The 21,406-nt window shown below is 45.6% G+C and overlaps 1 protein-coding gene across 1 annotated transcript in view; it reads left to right on the top strand.

The window, feature by feature from the left end:
* Positions 1-7,275: 7,275 nt before the first annotated feature.
* LOC308676000 (transcription factor Sp4-like) overlaps positions 7,276-21,406 on the top strand; it is a 122,898-nt gene continuing 108,767 nt past the window's right edge. The window contains 3 exon segments of the mRNA XM_081341691.1: positions 7,276-7,356; positions 17,707-17,991; positions 17,993-19,232. Of these exon segments, the coding sequence (XP_081197817.1) occupies positions 7,288-7,356; positions 17,707-17,991; positions 17,993-19,232 (1,594 nt within the window). The 5' untranslated portion in view covers positions 7,276-7,287.

The following is a 21,406-nucleotide window of genomic DNA, read 5'->3' on the forward strand; positions in this document are numbered from 1 at the left end:
TTCAGTCCCTGAAGCAATCTCAGCTGCAGATGAAAGCACAAATGACCTTCATTCCGTCAGAGGATCCGTACGCAGCAGAGCGTCTAGGACCCCTTCACATGTCTCTTTACAACTGAACGCCACAGAGGAGAGCATAGAAGACTTGCAGACTGCCCAAGACTGCTCAGATGCTGCAGAGACGGACCTGGCTGAAACCAAACGCCGCGTGAGTAAGCTGACTGCACAGGAACGTGAAGAGCTGCTTAAAGAGATCTTTGCAATGCAGGGGAGGGGGGAGGCAGCCCAGGAAACCGTGCAGGAAGCCTCCGAACACGCGGTGAGTCTTTCCCTAGAGACCACGAGGCCTCCAAATATGGCGCCCGCCACCCTTAGTGACCCCGGGCCCCCAGGGCTTTTGGCGTGAACCCCCCCGCCCAGCTGTGAGCTACAGCTTCCTGGGGCAAGCGGAAACAAGATGGCTCCGCCCACATGGTCTGGAAGAGGAAACAAGATGGCGGCCCCCAGTAACCCCACACGGTCTAACAAAGACAAATCTTTTTTAAGCCTGGAAAGCCAGCAGTCCCTGGCATCCAGCAGAAATAGCATGCAATCCCTGGCATCCGGCCAAAGCAGCATGCAAATTCCTGAGTTCTCCCCACCACAAAACCTAAAGTCCAATGATGACAATGAGGTCTGTCCAGCCGAGACTCCTACAAATGCTGCTGCCATTCAGGCCGCCATCCAGCTCCTAACTGATGCCCTGGGGCCCAAAAAGATGTTGGGGGTAGCCACCCCCCCTCCAAGGCCTCCCATCCTCTCCCCAGGGCCCAACTGCCGGGGGGAAGCCAGCCTGCAGCCTCCCAACAATCAACCCCCGCGGCCTCCCACCTTCTCTTCAGGTCTTCAGGACCAGCAATGGGCTCCTCAGGGCAAACCAGGCAATGATGAAAATCCATGTGCCTGCAATTCTCGGGAGGATTCATTGCAGCAACTGCGAGCTGGCAAATCTGGGCTCCGCCCCCCAATGCCTCATGGGAAGAAGGGAGAAATCCTGAACAACGCCCTCCCCCGGATCACATGGTTTCCGGGCACGCCCATCTGGAGTTACTAAATAGTCAAGAAAGGATTCCCTCCTCGACCACTAGAGGGACCCCTTTCACTAGAGGAACCCCTTTCCCTTTCCCTTTTATGTCGATGGACATTTCAGAGATTTTTGAAAGTGGGTCTGAGAAGGACTATTTTCCAGCAGCAAATCTTCCAAGCGATTTTAAAAAGCTACAACTGGGAGGGGAAAATTATAACAGTTGGAGTAAAGATATACAGCTATATCTCTTAAAGAATGGGACTCTACAAATGGTTCAGAAACCACCCCCTCCCCCATGGGGACGTCAAGAAGAGTGGCGACATTTGCAGGCTTATTCTGCTCTGCTCAGTTCGCTGGATAATAACTTGTTCTCCAGCATTCCAGCAGGTCTCAGAGCTGCTCAAGTTTGGCAACTATTATACAATTTATTCAACAGCGATACCATTGGTTCCATCACCAGACATACAACTGAGCTTTATACAACCAGACTGAGGTTTGGTGCCAGCATGCCTGAACATCTTGCAAAATTAAAGGCACTCAGGGCAGAATTGATATCCAGAGATTTTCCTGTAACTGATGTGAACATGGTCGCGATCATTTTTGCTTCCCTAGACAGGAGTTGGAGCAATTTCATTGTTTCACTCGAAGCGGTCAAGAGGGAAGACATAAATCTGTCCTACCTCACAGGAAGACTGATCGAGGAGGATAGAAGGAGACGGGATGCTGGAGAATACGCCAGAGTCACCACTCAGCAAGCCAGAAGGGGGCGCCACAACTCAGAGCAAATTAATGCTCTACTTAAGTGTTTCATCTGTGGCTCTGAGGAGCACCTCAAGAAAGACTGCCCCCATCAACATCAAGCCCCTAAACGTGGTCCCAATCAAGTAAGGGGCAAGGGGCAAGGAAGGGGGCGTGGCAGGGGCAAAGGAAATTTTCTCCATACTTGTTCCCTCACCCCCACAACAAAGGCTGATAGCTCCACTGACTTATGGTTACTGGACTCTGGAGCTTCTTCTCACATTACTAATATGAGTCAAGGTTTTAAAAGGTTAAAGAAAATTAACTCATCTGTCAAAGTGGCAAATGGCGATACTGCTTCAGTTGTTGGGGAGGGTTTTGTTTCTGTACCTGGACTTGGAAAAGTTGAAGGTGTTTTACAGGCCCCCTCCATAGCCAACAACCTATTAAGCATTACCAAATTGTGTGACGATGACAAAGTGGAAGTTTTATTTCGCAAGGGGGGAGGTCATGTCACCCGGAACCAGAAGATCATTGGAAATATTACCATCATAAATGGCTTACCATATTTTTCTCCCAAGCCACCACAGCCTGCCCCAAGGCTTTCCAAGGGCAGTGTGGGCAAGGAGCCTGAATCTCAGCAGGCACCTACAGCACCACTCAAAGCAACTAGAGCCAAGAGGGTGTCAGTGGGGAAGCGGCTGCATGATAAGTGTGCCCACCTGCTGCACAGAAGGTTAGGTCATGCAAGCTTCCCTGTAGTTAAAAAGATGGGAGAATTTGCTGAGGGAGTCCAGCTCAAGGACTGTGACGTGTTTCTGGACTGTGCCATTTGCAAGAAAACAAAGAGGAAGGCTGCTCCTATCTCAAAGGTGTCATTACGCAAGACTCAATACCCGTACCAACTAGTACATGTTGATTTGGTTGGGCCTTTTACACCATCCCTAGGAAAGAAAAAGTATTTTCTCACTGCCGTTGATGATTTTTCACGATACGGCCACGTGTATACCCTCACAGAAAAATCTGAAGCCTTTGACGCCATAAAGTCTCTGTACAACTTCGTAGAGACCCAGTACAAGACCAAGATCGCACAATTGCAGAGCGATCGCGGGGCTGAGTTCATGTCTCAGAAGTTCCAGGACTGGGTAAGGCGTAAGGGCATCCGCCATTTTCTTACTGCACCATTCACCCCTTCTCAAAATGGTGTAGCTGAGAAAAGAAATGGAATCCTGCAAACCATGATGCGTAGTCTGATTGCAGACGCAGGTGTCGCAGAATCATACTGGGGAGAGGCGGTCCATTACGCCAATTACACCTTAAACCGCACCTGGAGCAGTGTTGTGAACCAGACCCCATATTTCCTGGTTCACGGTAGGAAACCAAATCTGGCACATTTGCGTGTGTTTGGTTCCTATGCATGGGTGCACATCCCCAAGCAGCTGCGGAAGAAGGGGAGATCTGTTTCCCAGAGACTAAGGTTCTTGGGCTATGCTCCTGGCTCCAAGGCCTATCGTTTCCTGGGAGAAGGGGGCAGGCCTGTGACTTCCCAATCTGCCTCTTTCGAAGAGGATTCCAATTGGACCCAGATCCACTCAAATGATCTGAGCCCATATGCCAACCAACCCACCAAAGGCACACCGACCACGACATCACCTGAGACGACCACATACCCTGCCACCGACGAAAGTGAGGAACAAGACGAAGATGCGTCCAGTCCCATGGAGGAAGACACGCCGTCTTCACCCCCAGCAACACCTCAGAGACCCGCGGAAGAAAAGAGCGGTGAGTGGCAGAAGGTAAGGAGGTCAAAGCGGTCCAACAAAGGGGTCCCGCCAAAGAGAATTGACATTGGCCACATCGCGTCTGTCAACAGCGTTGTGGTCACCCCAAAATCCTTCTCTGACATCCAGGAGCTGCCCATCGAAGAGCAGGAGAAATGGCAGCTCGCGATGGAGAAGGAGATGCAGAGCTTAAAGAAACTCAAAGTCTTCACCCCCCAGCAACCACCAAAGGAGAGGAAAGTCATTGGCACAAGGTGGGTTTACAAGGCCAAACCACTTGCCAATGGCCTCTACCTATATAAGGCCCGTTTGGTAGCCCAGGGCTTCGCTCAGCGTTACATGGAGGACTACTCGGAGACTTACTCTCCAACTGTCCGGGGAGAGAGCGTCAAGGCCGCCCTCGTGACTGCAGCCGCTCTGGGAGAAGAAGTCTTCCAATTCGACATCCAGACGGCTTACCTCCACGCCAACCTGGACCGTCAGATCTACGTGAGGGCCCCTCCTGGCTACCAGCAAGAAGGGGGAAATACATGGTTGCTCCACAAAGGGTTATATGGTCTCAAGCAGTCAGGGAAATTATGGTATGACTGTCTTAGAAAGAGTTTAGAACAAGTTGGTTTCACCACATCTCATGCAGATGAATGTGTTTTCACACGCAATTCCAAGGGAACCACAGAACGGGTGTTAGTTTATGTGGACGACCTATTATATGTAGGGCCTGACAAGGAAGGGTGTGATGAATTTGCCAAGGCCCTGGAAGAAAAGTTTACTCTGAAGTCTTTGGGGCGGGTTGACAAGTACTTGGGTGTGCATATTTTGGCCACTAAGGGGGGGTTTGCTCTATCTCAAAAAGAAAAGATAGAGGAATTACTGGCCAAATGCAAAATGACAGAATCTAATCCTACGCATAGCCCAATGCAAAGCGACTTTTACAACCACACCCATAAGGACGGTCCTGAGTTCACAGATAACACGCTTTACAGATCTGTGATTGGCTCCTTGCTATACATCAGCAATTGGAGCAGACCTGACATAGCTTTAGCTGTGAATCTATTGTCCAGGCACGTGGAACACCCAAAGGAATTCCACTGGACTGCTGTTAAAAGGGTGCTTAGATACCTTAAGGGCACGGCTGATGCCCTCCTTATGCTAGAACCAGAGAAGGGGAAGACGGCCCAGCTCTCCGCTTACTCAGACGCAGACTGGGCTGGCGACACCAAAAGTAGACGGAGCACTTCTGGTTTCCTCATATTGCTAAATGGCTGCCCAATACATTGGCATGTTAGGCAGCAAAAATTTATTTCTTGCTCCACGGCCGAGGCTGAATATGCCAGCCTTTCAGACACGGCCAATGATTTGACTTGGTTCAATGAGCTGATAACAAGCATCTGGGCATCTCCCCCTCTGCCCATCCAAATTCTAGAGGACAACACTGCCGCAATTGCAATCTCGGGCGCTTATGCAGTAGGCTCTAGATCTCGCCATATAGACATACGCTATAAAAATGTCAGGCAGCTTACCAAAAAGGGTTTTATACATGTTGAGCACTGTAATACAGCTGACCAGATAGCTGATCTGTTTACCAAACCTGTTCCCATTGACCGGCACAACCTTCTGTGTAAGCGTTTGTGTTTGGCCTTCTGAATGTTTTCATGCATGTCTATGACACCTGCTCGCCCCTCACATACATTCACTGGTCCCTGTCATTGGCTGGCAAGAAGGGGAATTGTTAGATGTTTTGTGCCAGCCATTGGCAGTTCCCCAAAAAGGTCATCAGATGGGAGCAAAGAGGCTTCTTTGCTTCCACTGATGAGCCAAGGGTCTCGGACCCGACAGCCCCATTGGCGAGAGAGTTTTATGGTCAGGAAGGGACCAAGACCCCCCATAAATACCTCTGCACGAGGGGCTGCTCTTTGTTCTAGTTCTCCATTTCTCCTTCTAGTTCCAGTTCTCCTCTCCTAGCTCCTAGTCCTTCTGTTTTAGTCATGTAATGCTAGCTTGTTTTCTTTTATTTTATTTCTCTCTCACATGCAGGCATGAATGCTTTCATGCCAAGTATTTCTTTCTCTTTGATCTATCATTGAATAAAGCTAATATGATTGCATCTCTGCGTGATGCCTTTTCTTGGAAGCACCTTTAACGATTCATCGTGAGATCACCTCACAAGTAGAGGGTGTCCTTTTATCAGGGGCCGACTGGGAATCCAAGTCCTTCGGCATCGCCCCACCATTAATCCCGCCTCCAGTTTCCTTTTTGCCATGGGGAGCGCTCGGCCGTAAGAGAAGGGAAAACCAGCCCCACCACAGTAGTTTTACCAACTTCTTCCCCCACCCCCCTCGTGCCTGCTTGGGCAAACCCTTCCTTTCAGGGTCGCTGCTTTTGAGACCGCAGGCTCTCATTACAACATGAGCCACTTTCAAGTCAGGGCTCGGTTCGCGTGTGGTTCAAGCCTTGCGCCACCCTCGCTCGTCCCTCTGCCCTCCGTCCCCCACCCCTTTTTCTCTAGGCCAGTTGGCTTCCCTCCTTGGGGGCAGGTGTGTGTGTCAGCCGAGGATTCCCAGGGCCCCACCCTCTGCACCCTCCCCCACTTCGTCCGATTCTAAATTGTCAATCAGGCGCCGGCGCTAACGGAAGCGCCGGCAGCGGGCGGAAAGACAGGCAGCTACGCCACAGCCCAGGGGAAAAAATAAGCCGACATGCTCCTCCCAGTTCCGGCAACAACTGGCCTACTCTCGCAGCTACCCTCTAACACTCCGCCCTCCCTTCCCTCCTCCTCGAGCCGCGCCTCAGCGGGCGTTAATGCGGGATGTACGGTACGTAGCTTCCCACCCTCCCTCCCGCCTCCGCTTCCTTTCCGCGCCATCCCACCTACGTGCTTCATTCCTCCGGAGCCCCTTTCTCTTCCCTCCTACTCTTCCTTTCTCCCTCTTCCATTTCTCCTTTCTTTCCTAGCCCTCTCGCCTGTGCACATCCATCCATCCTTCCCTCCTTCGTTCCTATTTCCTCCCATTTTCCCCTCCCCTGCACGTCCCTTCTGCCCTAAAAGCATCCTGGGCCACTCAGTAGCCGTTGATGCTTTAGGGGCAGGAGGCGGGGGAGAGTTGTGGGTGGTTTTTTCCCCTCTGCCTTACAGTCTCCGTTGACAGAAACCAATCAAACCTCCCCTTTCTGGGCGTTCATCGCCAGCTCCTGTAGGTCGACTTTAAAACCACGTTTCTTAAGTCTTCTTGTTTTCCATTAGAAAGGTGGACAGTGGCTTTCAACTAGCGGGAGTGTGGAGGACCAGGGGTGGGTGAGAACGTTCTGATTATTTTCTGTGCCAAAATAGAAATGAAGGATGTTGCTTAATATATAGCCTTGGTGGAGCAGTGGGCTAATGCCTCCTTAAGTAACACCAGCTGCCTGCAATTAGTGCAGGTTCGAGTCCCACCAGGCTCAAGGTTGACTCAGCCTTCCATCCTTCCGAGGTAGGTAAAATGAGGACCCAGATTGTTGGGGGCAATTAAGCTGACTTTGTAATAATGCCGCTTGGGGTGTGTGTGTGAAAGCCCTAATAAGCAGGCATATACATAGAATGAAGGCTAGTGCTAAGCTTGTAAGCCGCCCTGAGTCTTCGGAGAAGGGCGGGATATAAATGGAATTAAAATAAAATAAAAATAAAAATATTTTGTTTATTTTTTTTAAGTTCAAAAGAAGGAGGAAGCTATGCCCTCCGAGGGAGAGAAACATGAGGCTGAGAACAACAATAAGAAAAACAAAACTGGAGCTTCTCAGGTAAATTGTAAGAAAATGGAGGAGAACGAGAGGGAGGGAGAGAGATGGCAAACATCCTACACTACTACCAAGTATTTCCGGATGGTATCAGTTTTCATCAAAATTTACTTTAGAGGTCTTTGAAATGCTCGGAGGAAGAAATGATTAGTTGGAGTGGGTAATATAGGTAATTTCCCATTAAACACCCCCTCCATAGCTTTATGCTTAACTAACTTTCTTAATGTATGTAACACAATTTTTGTTCCTGGCTTCTAAATTTTGTATTTCAACTGCTTACGTCTAAAGCCTATGCAAAAATGGCTATATTCATCACAAGCTTTGATTTTGTAACCACTGCCTACAAAGGTTTTGTATTTATACAGACAAAACAGGTGAATTTTTATCTTTTTTAAGCAGAGAAAGAACAATATATACTTGCACGGCAAATACACAAAGACAGTCAAAACCACTCAAAAGGGTTCAGAAATGAGTAGATTTTCTAGTTTTGTGGCTATACTGCAAATCGCTTTCTTGAAGAAGCCCCCGTAGTCCCCCATCACATTTTCATTATACTGTCCTTGGTAACAACGTTCAAAGTCTAGTATAGCCTGGTGAAAGCGCTCACCTTGCTCCTCTGAGTAAGCACCCATGTTCTCCTTGAATTTGTCAAGCTGAGCATCAAGGAAATGGACTTTGAGGGACATTCTGCATCCCATTTTGGCATAGTTCTTTAGAGTTTGAACCAGCTGCTAGTAGTTTTCAGCCTTGTGATTGCCCAGAAAGTCGTGAACCACTGCAACGAAACTGTTCCAAGCCACTTTCTCCATCCTGTTCAGCTTCTTGGCAAATTTGTCACACACTATGATCTTTATCTGTGTTCCGATGAAGATACCAGCTTTAACCTTTGCCTCTGACAGCTGTGGAAAGAGATCTTGGAGGTACTTGAAAGCTGCTGACTCCTTGTCTACAGACGTGACAAATTGTTTGATGAGGCCTAATTTGATATGCAGTGGTGGCATCAGAACCTTCTGAGGGTCTACCAGTGGCTCCCACTTTATGTTGTTCTTCCCTACGTAGAACTCAGTCCGCTGTGTCCAGTCCCTTCTCTGATAGTGCGCCTTAGTGTCCCAGCTGTCCCAGAGGCAAAGCAAACAAGGAAACTTTGTGAAACTGCCTTGGAGGCCCATCAGGAATGACACAATTTTGAAGTCTGCAATGACCTCCCAGCTATAGTTGTCATACTTCAAGGCACTCGACAACATCTTGACACTGGTGTCCTCTTTGAGGTGCACAGAGTCAGCCATAGGGAGAGACGGGTACTTGTTCCCATTATGAAACAGCACGGCTTTGAGGCTCCTGGATGAACTGTCTATGAATAGGTGCCATTCATTGGGTTACAGGTGATTCCTATAGACTTGAATAGACAGGCCACATTGTTGCAGAAGCACAGCCCATCTTGTTGACGGAAGAAGTTCGAAAAACGGCGATGCTTTCTCTGATCTGTGACTTATACACTTTAATCCAACAATTTACACTCCTTGAGCCTAGATGTCAGAAGCTCAGCATGGGACTTGGCAAGACCAAGGTCTTTGATCAGATTGTTAAGGTCTGTATGATTGGGGAAGTATGGCTTTCCTCAGCCGCATCTGTGAAATTGTAATCTGTATCTGCAATATCTTCCTCGCTGCCTGACTTGCTTCTTGCTCCTGAAGATGGCTGATCCCTCTCCAGAGTGGTGGGAACAGGGAGCTAAGGGCTGTCTAGTACCAAGGTAATGAAGGAATGTCTAGATACATGATAGGAGCACTCTTGCCAGTTCGACGTTTGGAAGGGTCCACCATGCAGAAGTAGCAGTTGCTTGAGTGGTCAGTCAGTTGCTACCAAATTCTTGGGATAGCAAACTTTATGGCAATCTTTTCTCCCCTGTACCAACTTGTAAACATAGCAGAATTGTGACTTTCAAGATTCTTTATTAGAGCCAATCTCAATAAAAGTAGTTTTAGGCTTCCTGTGGAGTTGATTTCATGGTCTGATCTATCTAGTGAGGCTGACAGCTCACTCTGAATACTTTTTATATTTATTAGTTTATAATATACAATACAAAAATACAAAATAAAATAGGAAAATAGGGGAGGAAAAGGGGAAGGGAAAAGAGTGGGGCAAGGGGAAAACAGAAAAAGTTGACTTCCGACTCCCTTTGGTGCAGTAGAATAAGATAGTAACATCAAACCTCAACTATTTATTTTTACATAACAATATAAACTAGCCATTTCTATAACAAACCTATTAATTGGTAAAACCCAAAATCAAAGTGTCATTTTTTTCCACCTCAAGCAAAAAGTCCAGAAGCAGTTTCTAAGTAGAAACAAAAGTAATTGTATTTTTTCTTTGATCAAAGCAGTCAATTTGGCCATCTCTGCTAACTCCATCAACTTTTGCAACCATTCATCCATTGTAGGAATCAAACTTTCATTTTTGTGTGTAAAGTAATCTTGCTGCAGTCAACATCTATAACATCGAAGTTCCAATTTTTCCAAGTCGTTTTCCATTAAACCCAGAAGCAAAGTTTCTGGTTTTATCTTTATATTCACTTTGAGAATCTTCTATATTAAGATGTGAATCCTACTCCAATATTTCTTTGCTTTATCACATGTCCACCATAAATAATAAAAGGTCCGTTCTTTACATTTGCATTTCCAACATTCATTTGAAATACCTTTATACATTCTTGACAACTTACCTGGTGTTAAATACCAACAATGCATCATCTTATAACAGTTTTCTTATAAATTGTAATTTAGTGTAAAATAATGAGTTGGAAGGGACCTTGGAGGTCTTCTAGTCCAGGGCTTTTCAACCTTTTCACAGATTGTATCACTTTTAGGATATGACAATATTTGAGTACCACCAGTGCTTAGCAAGGTGTCAGAAACTTGATGACTAAAAAAAGGGGGATTTGGGATTTTACTGATTAGATTCATTTGTTATAGAAATGGCTAGTTTATAATATTATGGAAAAGTAAAAAGTTGAGGTTCAATATTAATGCTTCCTTGTACTGCAACAGAGGAACTCTGTTCTTTTTCCCTTCTCCTCCTCACTTTCCCCCCTTTTTCCTCCCCACTGTGTCCTACTATTTGCTTTTCTATTTTTGTATTTTATTCTATAATCTAATAAACTATTACAAACTGTAGAAAAAAGTACCAGTTTTAATTTCTTTGGTGGCTGTTCCTTTGCTGAATCACTTTCCCTTTGCACTGACAAATGTATGATGAATTTATCCATGTTTATTAATATGCACCACTACCAGGTAGCTCAGGGATCTTCAAACTTGGCACATTTAAGACTTGTGGACTTCAACTCCCAGAATTCCTCGGCCCTCATGGCTGGTTGAGGAATTCTGGGAGTTGAAGTCCACAGGTCTTAACGTTTCTAAGTTTGTAGACTCCTGAGCTAGCTGGTTGGCCCTTCTTCCTCTCTCCCTCTCCTCTTCTTCCTCCCTACCTTCTGAGCTCTCCTTCCACAGTGTAGTAAGAATGCACCCCCCAATCCCTTCCCTGTACCCTTAAAGACACAGTAATCAAGTGCAAAGCAAGAAAATAAACACAAACTTGTTTTTTTCTCTCTAAGGTGCCTCAGGCTTGTGTCACAATGTTGCAATTCGAGACTGGGAAATTGGGATAAGCTTTAGCTTTAAATTACCGGTAAGCCAGTTTACCTTCAAAGAAAACTTTCTAAAAGCCACAGGAAGACTCATTTAAAGGGGGTAAAACTAATTACATTTGTTTAAAGGGATTGAACATTTCCTGTTGTCTTTTTTCCCCTTCCCCCACCCAAACCACGTTCTTTTATAGCCTCTCCTCTCCCCCCCCCCTTTTTTTTTCTTCAGTTCACCTCCAGCTCTGAGCTGCTTCTGGAAGCGCCAATCAGCTGGAGCCCTGCTGGCTCCTGGGGCTTCTGCCGAGCCCAGACAGTCCTGCAGCTCCAGCTGCTTCTCCCTCTCCCTCAGGCTTGGCTCGCTTAGACTCATTCCCTTCCCCTGCTACACTTGGCTAGCAGTCACGTACCACCTGGCATGTGGCAAAGTACCACAAGTGGTATGCGTACCACCGGTTGAAAAGCCCTGTTCTAGTCCAACCCCCTGCTTAGGCAGGCTATACCCTATACCATTTCAGACAAATGGTTGTCCAGTCTCTTCTTAAAAACTTCCAGTGTTGGAGCATTCACCGCTTCTGGAGGCAGGTTGTTTCACTGATTAATTGTTCTAAATGTCAGGAAATTTCTCCTTGGTTCTAGGTTGCTTCTCTCTTTGATTAATTTCCAACCATTGCTTCTAGTCCTGCCTTCAGGTGCTTTGGAGAATAGCTTGACTCCCTCCTCTTTGTGGCAACCCCTGAGAAATTGGAACACTGCTATCATGTCACCCCTAGTCCTTTTAGACCTTTCATCCACATATTATTCTGTTGTTCAAGCATTACATTATATCCAAAGTTTCTTGCCCACTGAGTCATGCAATGTTTAAATATTCATTCTCCAGATTCAAATTCAATAACAGTTTATAGACCATAGCAATAGTATGTTCATCACTACCACGCAGTAGGATTTCCAATTTTTCACAGAATCAAACTCACAACTCTTTTTGTCTGATTTAAATCTTTCTTTCAATTTTAAATATGTAAACCAATGGCAGACACGCCCTTCTGATTCTAACTCCTCTTTGGATATCCTCTTAAAAGATATTATTTGACCGTAAGTTCACCAGTCTGGCTTCACCCCCATTTCCTTTGTAAAAAAAAAAGCTTCCTGGGGGGGACACCCAGAGAGGCATCTTCACAGAAAACCTTGTTTTATATTTATTCCAAACTCTTAGGATGGCACTCCTAACAATGGTTATTAAAATCAACATTTACTTTAACCTTGCCGTACAATAAATAGCTGTGCCATCCAAATCGCACTTAATTCATGGCCCTTGTTAGGAATTGTGCAGAGGTCTCCTTGTGCTACCAAGGAGTTGCACAGACAAGGAAGGGTACTGAGAGCAGTAAGAGTCACACAGTAACCACAAGAGTACACTGAGTTGTAAAAGTTGAAAGTAGTTTACTTTGAGGTGGTGTAAAAACAAAAATGCATGGTCGAAATAAACAGTCCAGGTCATACACAATAGTAACAGTCCAAGTAGCAATCCAAATACAAAGTCTTCTTACCGGTCCAGAGGTCAATACACAGTTGTACAGGTTTATCACAGTAGTAAACCAATAGTACAGCAAAACAGCAAAAACAGTAACAGTAGAGAGAGCAGTGAATTCAGAGAGAAAGAAGCTACGTTCCTAGCCCCCTCTTATGGCCATGAGAACACTTACACACCCATTGGCCAATTAACATCTTAAAGTCACAACATCATGGTTCATACAGTATATTTTCAACCCAACATTGTAGGCTATCACCATATGCCTAACAGCCCTCTAAATTGAGTAACCTCTTATTCTGAAGATTAACCCACTCTTTTAGCCAGACCAAACAGCAAGCATAGAAATACAATTTCAAGTCTGGTAAACCCAAACCTCCTCTTTCCTTAGCATCTTGCAGTAATTTGTATTTAATTCTTGGTTTTTTCCCTTGCCATATAAACTTGGAGATATCCATCTGCCATTGTTTAAATGGAGTATCAGTTGCAAGTATTGGTAATGTCTGAAACAGAAAACATCTTTGGTAAAACATTCATCTTACAGAAATTCTACCTATTAATGATAATTGCAGTTTATCCCATCTCAATAAGTCCTTTTTGACACAATTCCAAAGAGGCACATAGTTATTTTAAAACAGTTTTTCATTTGTATTTGGCAGTATAACCCCAGGTATTTCATTTTTTTCTCAACCTTAAAGCCAAACTTTTTATTTATTTATTTATTTATATTTAAATTTATATACCGCCCTATTCCCGTAGGACTCAGGGCGGTTTACAGGGAAAATTAAAAGTTAAAATACATCATATAGAATTAAAAACGATTAAAACTAAGATTAAATTAATCCCTGAACTTAACTAAAACCCCATTAATTAAATAATTAAAACCCCTCAGTCTGGGCCAGACAACTCAAAAAACCAAGTTTTCAAGTCCCTACGAAATGAGCGAAGGTCGGGGGCGGTCCTAAGCTCCGTGGGAAGCTGTTTCCAAAGGGCCGGCACGCCCACAGAGAACGCCCTGCCCCTGGGGATAACCCGCCGGCATTCCTTAACCGGCGGTACCCTAAGAAGGCCCTCCCTGTGGGAGCGCACAGGACGATGGGAAGTTGATGCCGGCAGCAGGTGTTCCCTCAAATATCCCGGACCCAAGCCATTTAGGGCTTTATAGGTCATCACCAGCACCTTGAATCTCACCTGGAGGGCAACCGGAAGCCAATGCAGCTCACGGAGAAGAGGTGTTACATGGGAGTATCGGGAAACTCCCATAACAACTCGCGCAGCTGCATTCTGCACCAGCTGAAGCCTCCGAGTGGTCCTCAAGGGCAGCCCCATGTAGAGAGCGTTGCAGTAGTCTAGCCAGGAGGTCACAAGCGCATGAGTGACTGTGCGTAGGGCATCTTGGTCCAGATAGGGCCGCAACTGGCACACCAGTCGAACCTGGGCAAAGGCCCCCCTGGTCACGGCTCCTATATGATCTTCAAAATTGAGCCATGAATCCAAGACGACGCCCAAGTTGCGAGCCCTATCGACGGGGGGTAACACCTCACCCCCCATCATTAGTGGTGGAACAACCTGGTTTATTCGAGATGCCGATATGCACAGCCACTCAGTCTTGGCAGGATTGAGTCGAAGCCTGTTTCTCCCCATCCAAACCCGGACCGCTTCCAGGCAACGGGACATCACGTCGAGTGCATCACTGGGTTGGTTCGGGGTGGAAAGAAAAAGTTGGGTATCATCAGCATACTGATGATACCCCACCCCGAAACCACGAATGAGCTCGCCCAGCGGTTTCATGTAGATGTTGAACAGGAGGGGAGAGAGGACCGACCCCTGAGGGACTCCACAAACGAGAGACCTCGGTGCGGACCTCTGCCCTCCCATCAACACCGACTGCGAGCGGCCCAGGAGGTAGGAGGAGAACCACCGTAAAACGGTGTCTCCCACTCCCAACCCACTGAGACGCCGCAGTAGGATACCATGGTTGATGGTATCGAAAGCCGCTGAGAGATCTAAAAGGACTAGGACAGAGGAACATCCCCTGTCCCGAGCCCGCCAGAGATCATTTACCAGTGCGACCAATGCCGTCTCCGTGCTGTACCCGGGCCTGAAACCCGATTGGTACAGGTCCAGATAATCAGTGTCCTCCAGGAACAGAGGAAGCTGATGCGCCACCACACTCTCAACAACCTTCGCCAAAAAGCGAAGGTTGGAGACCGGACGATAGTTATTTAAAACAGCCGGCTCCAGGGCAGGCTTCTTGAGGAGGGGCCTCACCACCGCCTCCTTCAAGGCAGCGGGGAAGATACCCTCCTTCAAGGAAGCAGTTATTACTGCCTGGAACCAGCCTCGTGTCTCCTCCCAAGCCGCATAAACCAGCCAGGAGGGGCACGGGTCCAGTAAACAAGTGGTGGAGCTCAGTCTCCTCATAATCCTGTCCACGTCATCGGGAGAAACAGGGTCGAACTCAGTCCAGATAACATGCTCAAGACCGCTTGATTCCTCCATGCCAGACTCTGCCCAGTCAGAGTCCAAACTGGATCTGAGCGATTTTGTCCACCAGATGATGACTAAACTCCTCAGCTCGACCCTGTAAGGGTTCCTCCCTCACCTCCCGATTAAGGAGAGAGCGAGTCACCCTAAACAGGGCGGCTGGGCGATTATCTGCGGACGCGATGAGGGCAGCGAAGTAATTAGACTTCGCCGTCCTCATCGCAGCAAGGTAAGACCTTGTGAAGGCTCTTAGTCGCAATCGGTCAGATTCAGACCGGGTGGACCTCCAACCGCTCTCTAGACCCCGTCTCCGACGCTTCATCTCCCGGAGCTCCACAGTAAACCATGGAGCCCAACGGGATCTGTGCCGAGTCTGGGGTCGCAAGGGTACAACACGGTCGAGTGCCTCGGTAGCCGCCCTTTCCCAGGCATCAACCAAGGCATCGACCGGGCTGTAAGTGAGGGAGATAGGTAAGGACCCAAGCGCCATCTGGAACATATTTAGTCAATATGTCACCATCCTGAGGTCATTTTCTTAGTAAGCATTGTTGTTTTCTGTATATTTATTTTAAAACCTGCTAAAACCCCAAACTCATTTAATTTCCTCATCAAATAGTCTATATTATGTTTTGGGTCTTGCAAAAATATAACCAAGTCATCAGCAAATGCCCTCAATTTATAAACTTCCTTTTTAATATTTATACCTGTTATTTTCTCATCTTGCCTAATATCTCTATTCAAAACTTCCAACACCAATATAAACAATAAGGGAGGTAGGGGGCATCCTTGTTTCATACCCTTTTGAATTTCGCAAGGGTTGGTTAAGTCCCCATTAATAATAATCTTTGCTTGCTGTGATGTATAAACTGCTTTAATCCCTTGGATAAAATTCTCCTCAAAGTCCATGTCTTCCAAAACTCTGAACATGAAAGCCCAATTTAAATTATGGGAGGTGTTCTCTGCATCCAAGAATAAGCTACAGAGAAAACTAAGACTGAGCCTCTTTCTTTAGCAAACAGCTGGACCAATCAAAATCGGAACTGTTTCTCCCCTGCCTCACAGCAGAATCAAAACACCATTTAAGCAGTCTTTATTTTAGAAATAAAAAAGTTCAGCAAAGACATTCAGCAGAGTCAGTTAAAGTTGATGATAAAATCCTCTAAAAAGTTTAAATCCAAAAGTTTTTAAGATAGTTTACACAATGATTTCCGGCTTATTTTGGCTTAGTTACAACAACTACTCCCCTCCTCACTCTCTTATACTTACAAAGCTTCAGAAATGATGATATTTCAACAAAAAGAAAAAGGCTGAAGCAAAAGGGAGCCTGTTTTATAGCAAAAGCTAAACATGCATAAAGCTAGTGTTCTAAGAGATGGTGGCAGACCTTATTGTCCATTTTAAATGTCTGGTTCTTCCATGGCGAACATGCTCTTGGTTGCTCCGCCCCCAGGCAGAGGCTCACCCGATTACTTCTTCAAGAAGTTCTCGGAGAGCATCCAGGCATCCAGGGAAACAAAAGCTTTAATTTCCAGAGCTTCCCCTTTCCCAGGGAAGTTTCTTCTGACTTAGAAAACAAATCTGAAGTACAAATCTGTGAAGAATCGGCAGCAGACCAAAGGAGGAATGCTATCGACAGGTCACCAAAGTTCCGGCAGAGGTCAACATAGCAGAATTATATAAATGAAAAAAATAAAATAAAAATTCACACATTACCTAATATTGTGCAAGATATTACCATAGGGTATAATATACATATTGTAGTCTGTATTTTTCTAGAACATTGAAAATAGTGCAAATTTTATTAATTGCAACTCTTAAACTGTAATAAATCACTGAAATTCCATCTAGCAAGCAGCAATTGTTCACCTTACCTTCAAGAGTTTTCTTGTAGTGTTTACATGTGAAATGAGGTGCCCAGGGCTTGTCTCGATCCCCAATAGGCATGCTGAAGTATGCTTTGTAGGCCTTGCACATCTTAACACACTCACAGAGTACTTTTTGTTCTTGTCTTGATAAATTGTCCACACACACATGGCAAAATGCATCTGCTGGGTGCAATCAACCTCTTGATGCTGTCTAACTCAAATATTGCTATTCAGTATTCTCTTACTCAGCAATTAGACAAACTAAAATTTATTTATTTATTTATTTTAATTCCATTTATATCCCGCCCTTCTCCGAAGACTCAGGGCGGCTTACAAGCTTAGCAGTAGCCTTCATTCTATGTATATGCCTGCTTATTAGGGCTTTCACACCCCCTCCAAGCGGCATTATTACAAAGTCAGTTTAATTGCCCCCAACAATGTTGGTTTAAGGCACCTGTACTTTCCTATTTCTGTGGATATTGCTGCATAGTCCCAGAAAGTGCTAGAAAGTTGTAGAAAATTCTTGCCAATTCTAGAAATGTCTGGACAGTTCTCACAGTTCCAGAATATTCTGGACGTCTACTCACCATTGAGTATGAATTGAGAATGTTCTCAAAAACAGATAAATTTCAAAATATTGTCCTGACCACAGAAGTAAAGTTTTTATGGAACAATAGCTATTTTCTATTTATTTTAGGTATAAGGGATTAGGAAAACACAATTTGTATCCAGGAACAAAAACTAAATTAAAATTTGTTACATAGTCTAATATGTAGAACGCTTTTACTGCTGTTCCTTTGTAGTTTGTGTTCTAATACACATAATATTTTTATTAGGATTCTCAGCCCTCCCCTCTGGCTCTGTTGGCAGCAACCTGCAGTAAAATAGGAACTCCTGATGAAAATCAAGCAACTGGACAACAGATTATTATAGATCCTAGTCAGGGTTTGGTGCAGCTTCAGAGTCAACCACAGCAGTTAGAATTAGTAACAACTCAGCTTGCTGGAAATGCTTGGCAATTTGTTGCAGCTTCTGCTTCAAAAGAGAACAACAACCAGCAAACATCTTCTGTTACTTCAACTGTAGCAAGTCTGTCCAATAGCAACAATGGAAATGTATCCCCCCTCAAAAACAAAACCAAGCAATTCTTCTGGAGTAACTCCAGGACAATTTCAAGTCATCCAAGTACAGAGTTCAGGTAGTAGTGTTCAGTACCAAGTGATTCCACAAATTCAGACAGCAGAAGGTCAACAAATTCAGATAAATCCTACTAATGCCACAGTTCTGCAAGATATACAGGGTCAGATTCAGCTCTTTCCTGCAGGGAATAATCAAGCTATTATTGCAACTACAAATAGGGCATCTTCTGGGAGTATTATTGCTCAGAATTTGGCAAATCAAACAGTTCCTGTCCAGATTAGGCCTGGTGTTTCTATTCCATTGCAGCTACCTATTGCTGGTACTCAGGCTCAAGTTGTAACTTCATTGCCTATAAATATTGGGGGAGTAACTCTAGCATTACCTGTAATAAATGTTGCAACTGGTAGTAGTTCTGGTCAGGTTGCCCAGTCCACTAATAGTGGACTTTCCAATGGAAATCAGCTATTGTCAACGCCTGTCACAACAGCTTCTATTAGTGTTATGCCTGATTCTCCTCCTCCTTGCACAACTACAGTTTCCACATCACTAACAGGCAGTGAAACATTAGTAACTACTGAAGAAACAGACCAGTATGCAAGCACAGCAAATAGTTCTGAAACTAGTACTGAAGAAGCTCAAATGACCACATCTGAAACAGAGGTACAAAATTCTAGTCAGCTTCAGTCTAATGGGTTGCAAAATTTGCAGGATCAGTCAAATTCACTACAACAGGTTCAAATAGTAGGTCAACCTATTCTCCAGCAGATACAATTCCAACAGCCTCAGCAGCAGATTATTCAAGCAATTTCTCCACAATCTTTCCAGCTTCAGTCAGGACAAACTATTCAGGCCATTCAGCAACAGTCTTTGCCAAATGTTCAGCTGCAAGCAGTGAGTCCAACACAAATACTCATAAGAGCACCAACTTTAACCCCATCAGGACAAATCATCTGGCAGACAGTACAAGTCCAGAATCTTCAAAGTGTTTCAAATCTCCAAGTTCAAAATGCCGGGCTACCCCAGCAGCTAACTATTACCCCTGTGTCTTCAAGTGGTGGTACAATTGCTCAAATAGCACCAGTAGCTGTTGCTGGCGCACCAATAACACTTAATACGTCTCAGATCGCTTCAGTAACTAATTTTCAAACAGTAAGTGTAGCCAACTTGGGGGCTGTAGGTGTTCAAGTGCAAGGATTGCCAGTCACCATTACAAGTGTTGCAGGTAAGTCCTATCAGTTTGAGATTTTTTGGATTTCTGCTATGTAATTAAACTTGACACTTTCTGTCCTGGGTTGGTCAATTTCCATCTTTATGCCTGACTCCTAGGTTTTCTCATTACTTTAGCGATTTGTTATAAATAACTTAAGTTGCAACTTTAAAATATTGATTATACACTCTGCATTAGATAAATATATAAATATATAATTACATATTTACATTTCAATAAAAATTGCTTGAATTATATGTACATAATATGTTTTGATTTAATAATTTTCTGATTCTGTTCAGGAGCCTTGGATTCATTTATGCAAACTGACAATTTGCTTCTTCAAGAAAGTTATGGACCCTTTTAAAATCTGCAGAATAGGAACATAATTTTCCGCTTTAAAGGAATTCATATATAAGAATTAGTCTTTTTTTCCTCCTATATCTGCAGTGATTAAAAGAAGTTAATGTAAGCAATAGTCCACTAAACCAAGATATGGTCATTTATAATTACAATATAATTACAGTTAATTACAGTGGAAGAAGACCCTATATCAGTGGTGGCGAACCTATGGCACACATGCCAGAGGCGGCACGCAGAGCCCTTTCTGTGGGCACGTGCCATCGCCCCAGCACACGTGGTCTCTAAAAGTTTGCCATCACTGGCCTAAGGCCAGCCAGCCTGGAGCCGCCGTTGGGGAGGTGCCCCCTCCTCTTGTGCAGCAGTGCAGACATGCCTCACGGGTGGGCAGGGTGGGGCCTCGAGGAGGAGGAAGAGGAGCCTGTCCCTCTGTGATAAGCTGCAGCTGCACTTGGCGGGCAACCTGTAGGAGCCCAACCTTGTTGTGCTGGCCATGTAGTTGTGGTTCGCCCCGCTGTGCCAACCGCTCTCGCGGTGCCTCCAAATGGCCACCATCCTCCAGTGGGTCTTCTCCTTCCTGTGTGTTGGGTGAGGATGGGATGTTGCCGGCAGTGGCAAACTTGGCTGTGTCCCAGCCACGGGGGAGGTCACAGGAGAGGCAGCGCCAGCCAGTGGTCATGGTCAATGTGGGGTGGCGGGCCTGGTGGGTGGGCCTGGTGGGCGCAGGTGGCTGATCTCCACCCAAAGCCCGGACTAATAGGAATGGATGGAAAATATCCGGCGGCAAGAAGGGAAATTGAAAGAAACGGTGGACAGCGTCCTGCAAGCGGAGCGTGAAAGGGCACTGCGAGGGGTGGGTTGGGGCAGCGGGAGCAGGACGCTCCATGCGAGGGGTGGGTCGGAGCAGTGGTGGCGATGAAGCGCTCCATTGGGATGGGGTGGGGAAAGTAGTGGCTGGTGGTGGGGCGCTTCTCATTCTCATTGCATTTTTTTCCCCTGACCTTTAAACCATTTTTTAAAACACAAGATTTGTATCATGGAAAAAGCCAACCCATGGCTGAATGGAATACAATGACCTTCTTGAACTTACCATCTTATCGCCTGTCAGTAACAATCCTACAAAGCCCCCACCCCAGTGGTGGGATTCATTCCATAGAACCAGTACCTAATTTATTTTGAGTTCGGAGAACCGGCCCAGAAATGGCCAGACTAGCGTGCATTCACATGCCTCCAATCCCTTTCTTCCTTGCTGCAATGTGGCTTTGCAGCAAGCAAGGCGGTTGGAGGCACGTGAATGCACGCTAGTCTGGCATCTCAAAAAAAATGGGTTTTTTCCCCTGTTGACAAGTGGAAATACTCCACCTTACCTGAGACTGGATTTTTTTTTCTCCACTCGATGTTCGCTGCCAGACTGTTTTACTTAGTGCAACAGAATGGGAAGGATCCACATTCTGCAGCAAATAAACTTTAAAGAGAGTTTTAAAAGTATGGCAGAGAAAATACTGCCCCTTACATGGGATCAAGGTTTTTTTCTCCACTCCCTTTGGCTGTTCGCTGCCAGAATGTCTGAGAGCAAAAAGCCAAGGAGGGAGGAGAAAAGCCTTCTTACGTGGGATTGGGGGGGGGGGTTTCTCTGCTCTCCAAGGCTTTTTGCTGCCAGGAAGTAAACTTTAAAGAAAGTTTAAAAAGTATGGCAGAGAAAATAATACACCTTACGTGGGATCAGGGTTGTTTTCTCTGCTCCCCTCGCACACCTCAGTACCTACCACGGCTGCCAGCACAAAGGAGGTGAAGCGGTCAGCTAGGAAGCCCTACTTAGAGGTGGTAGA

Source organism: Vipera berus (assembly GCF_964194415.1).
Source record: "Vipera berus genome assembly, chromosome: W".
NCBI lineage: Eukaryota > Metazoa > Chordata > Lepidosauria > Squamata > Viperidae > Vipera > Vipera berus.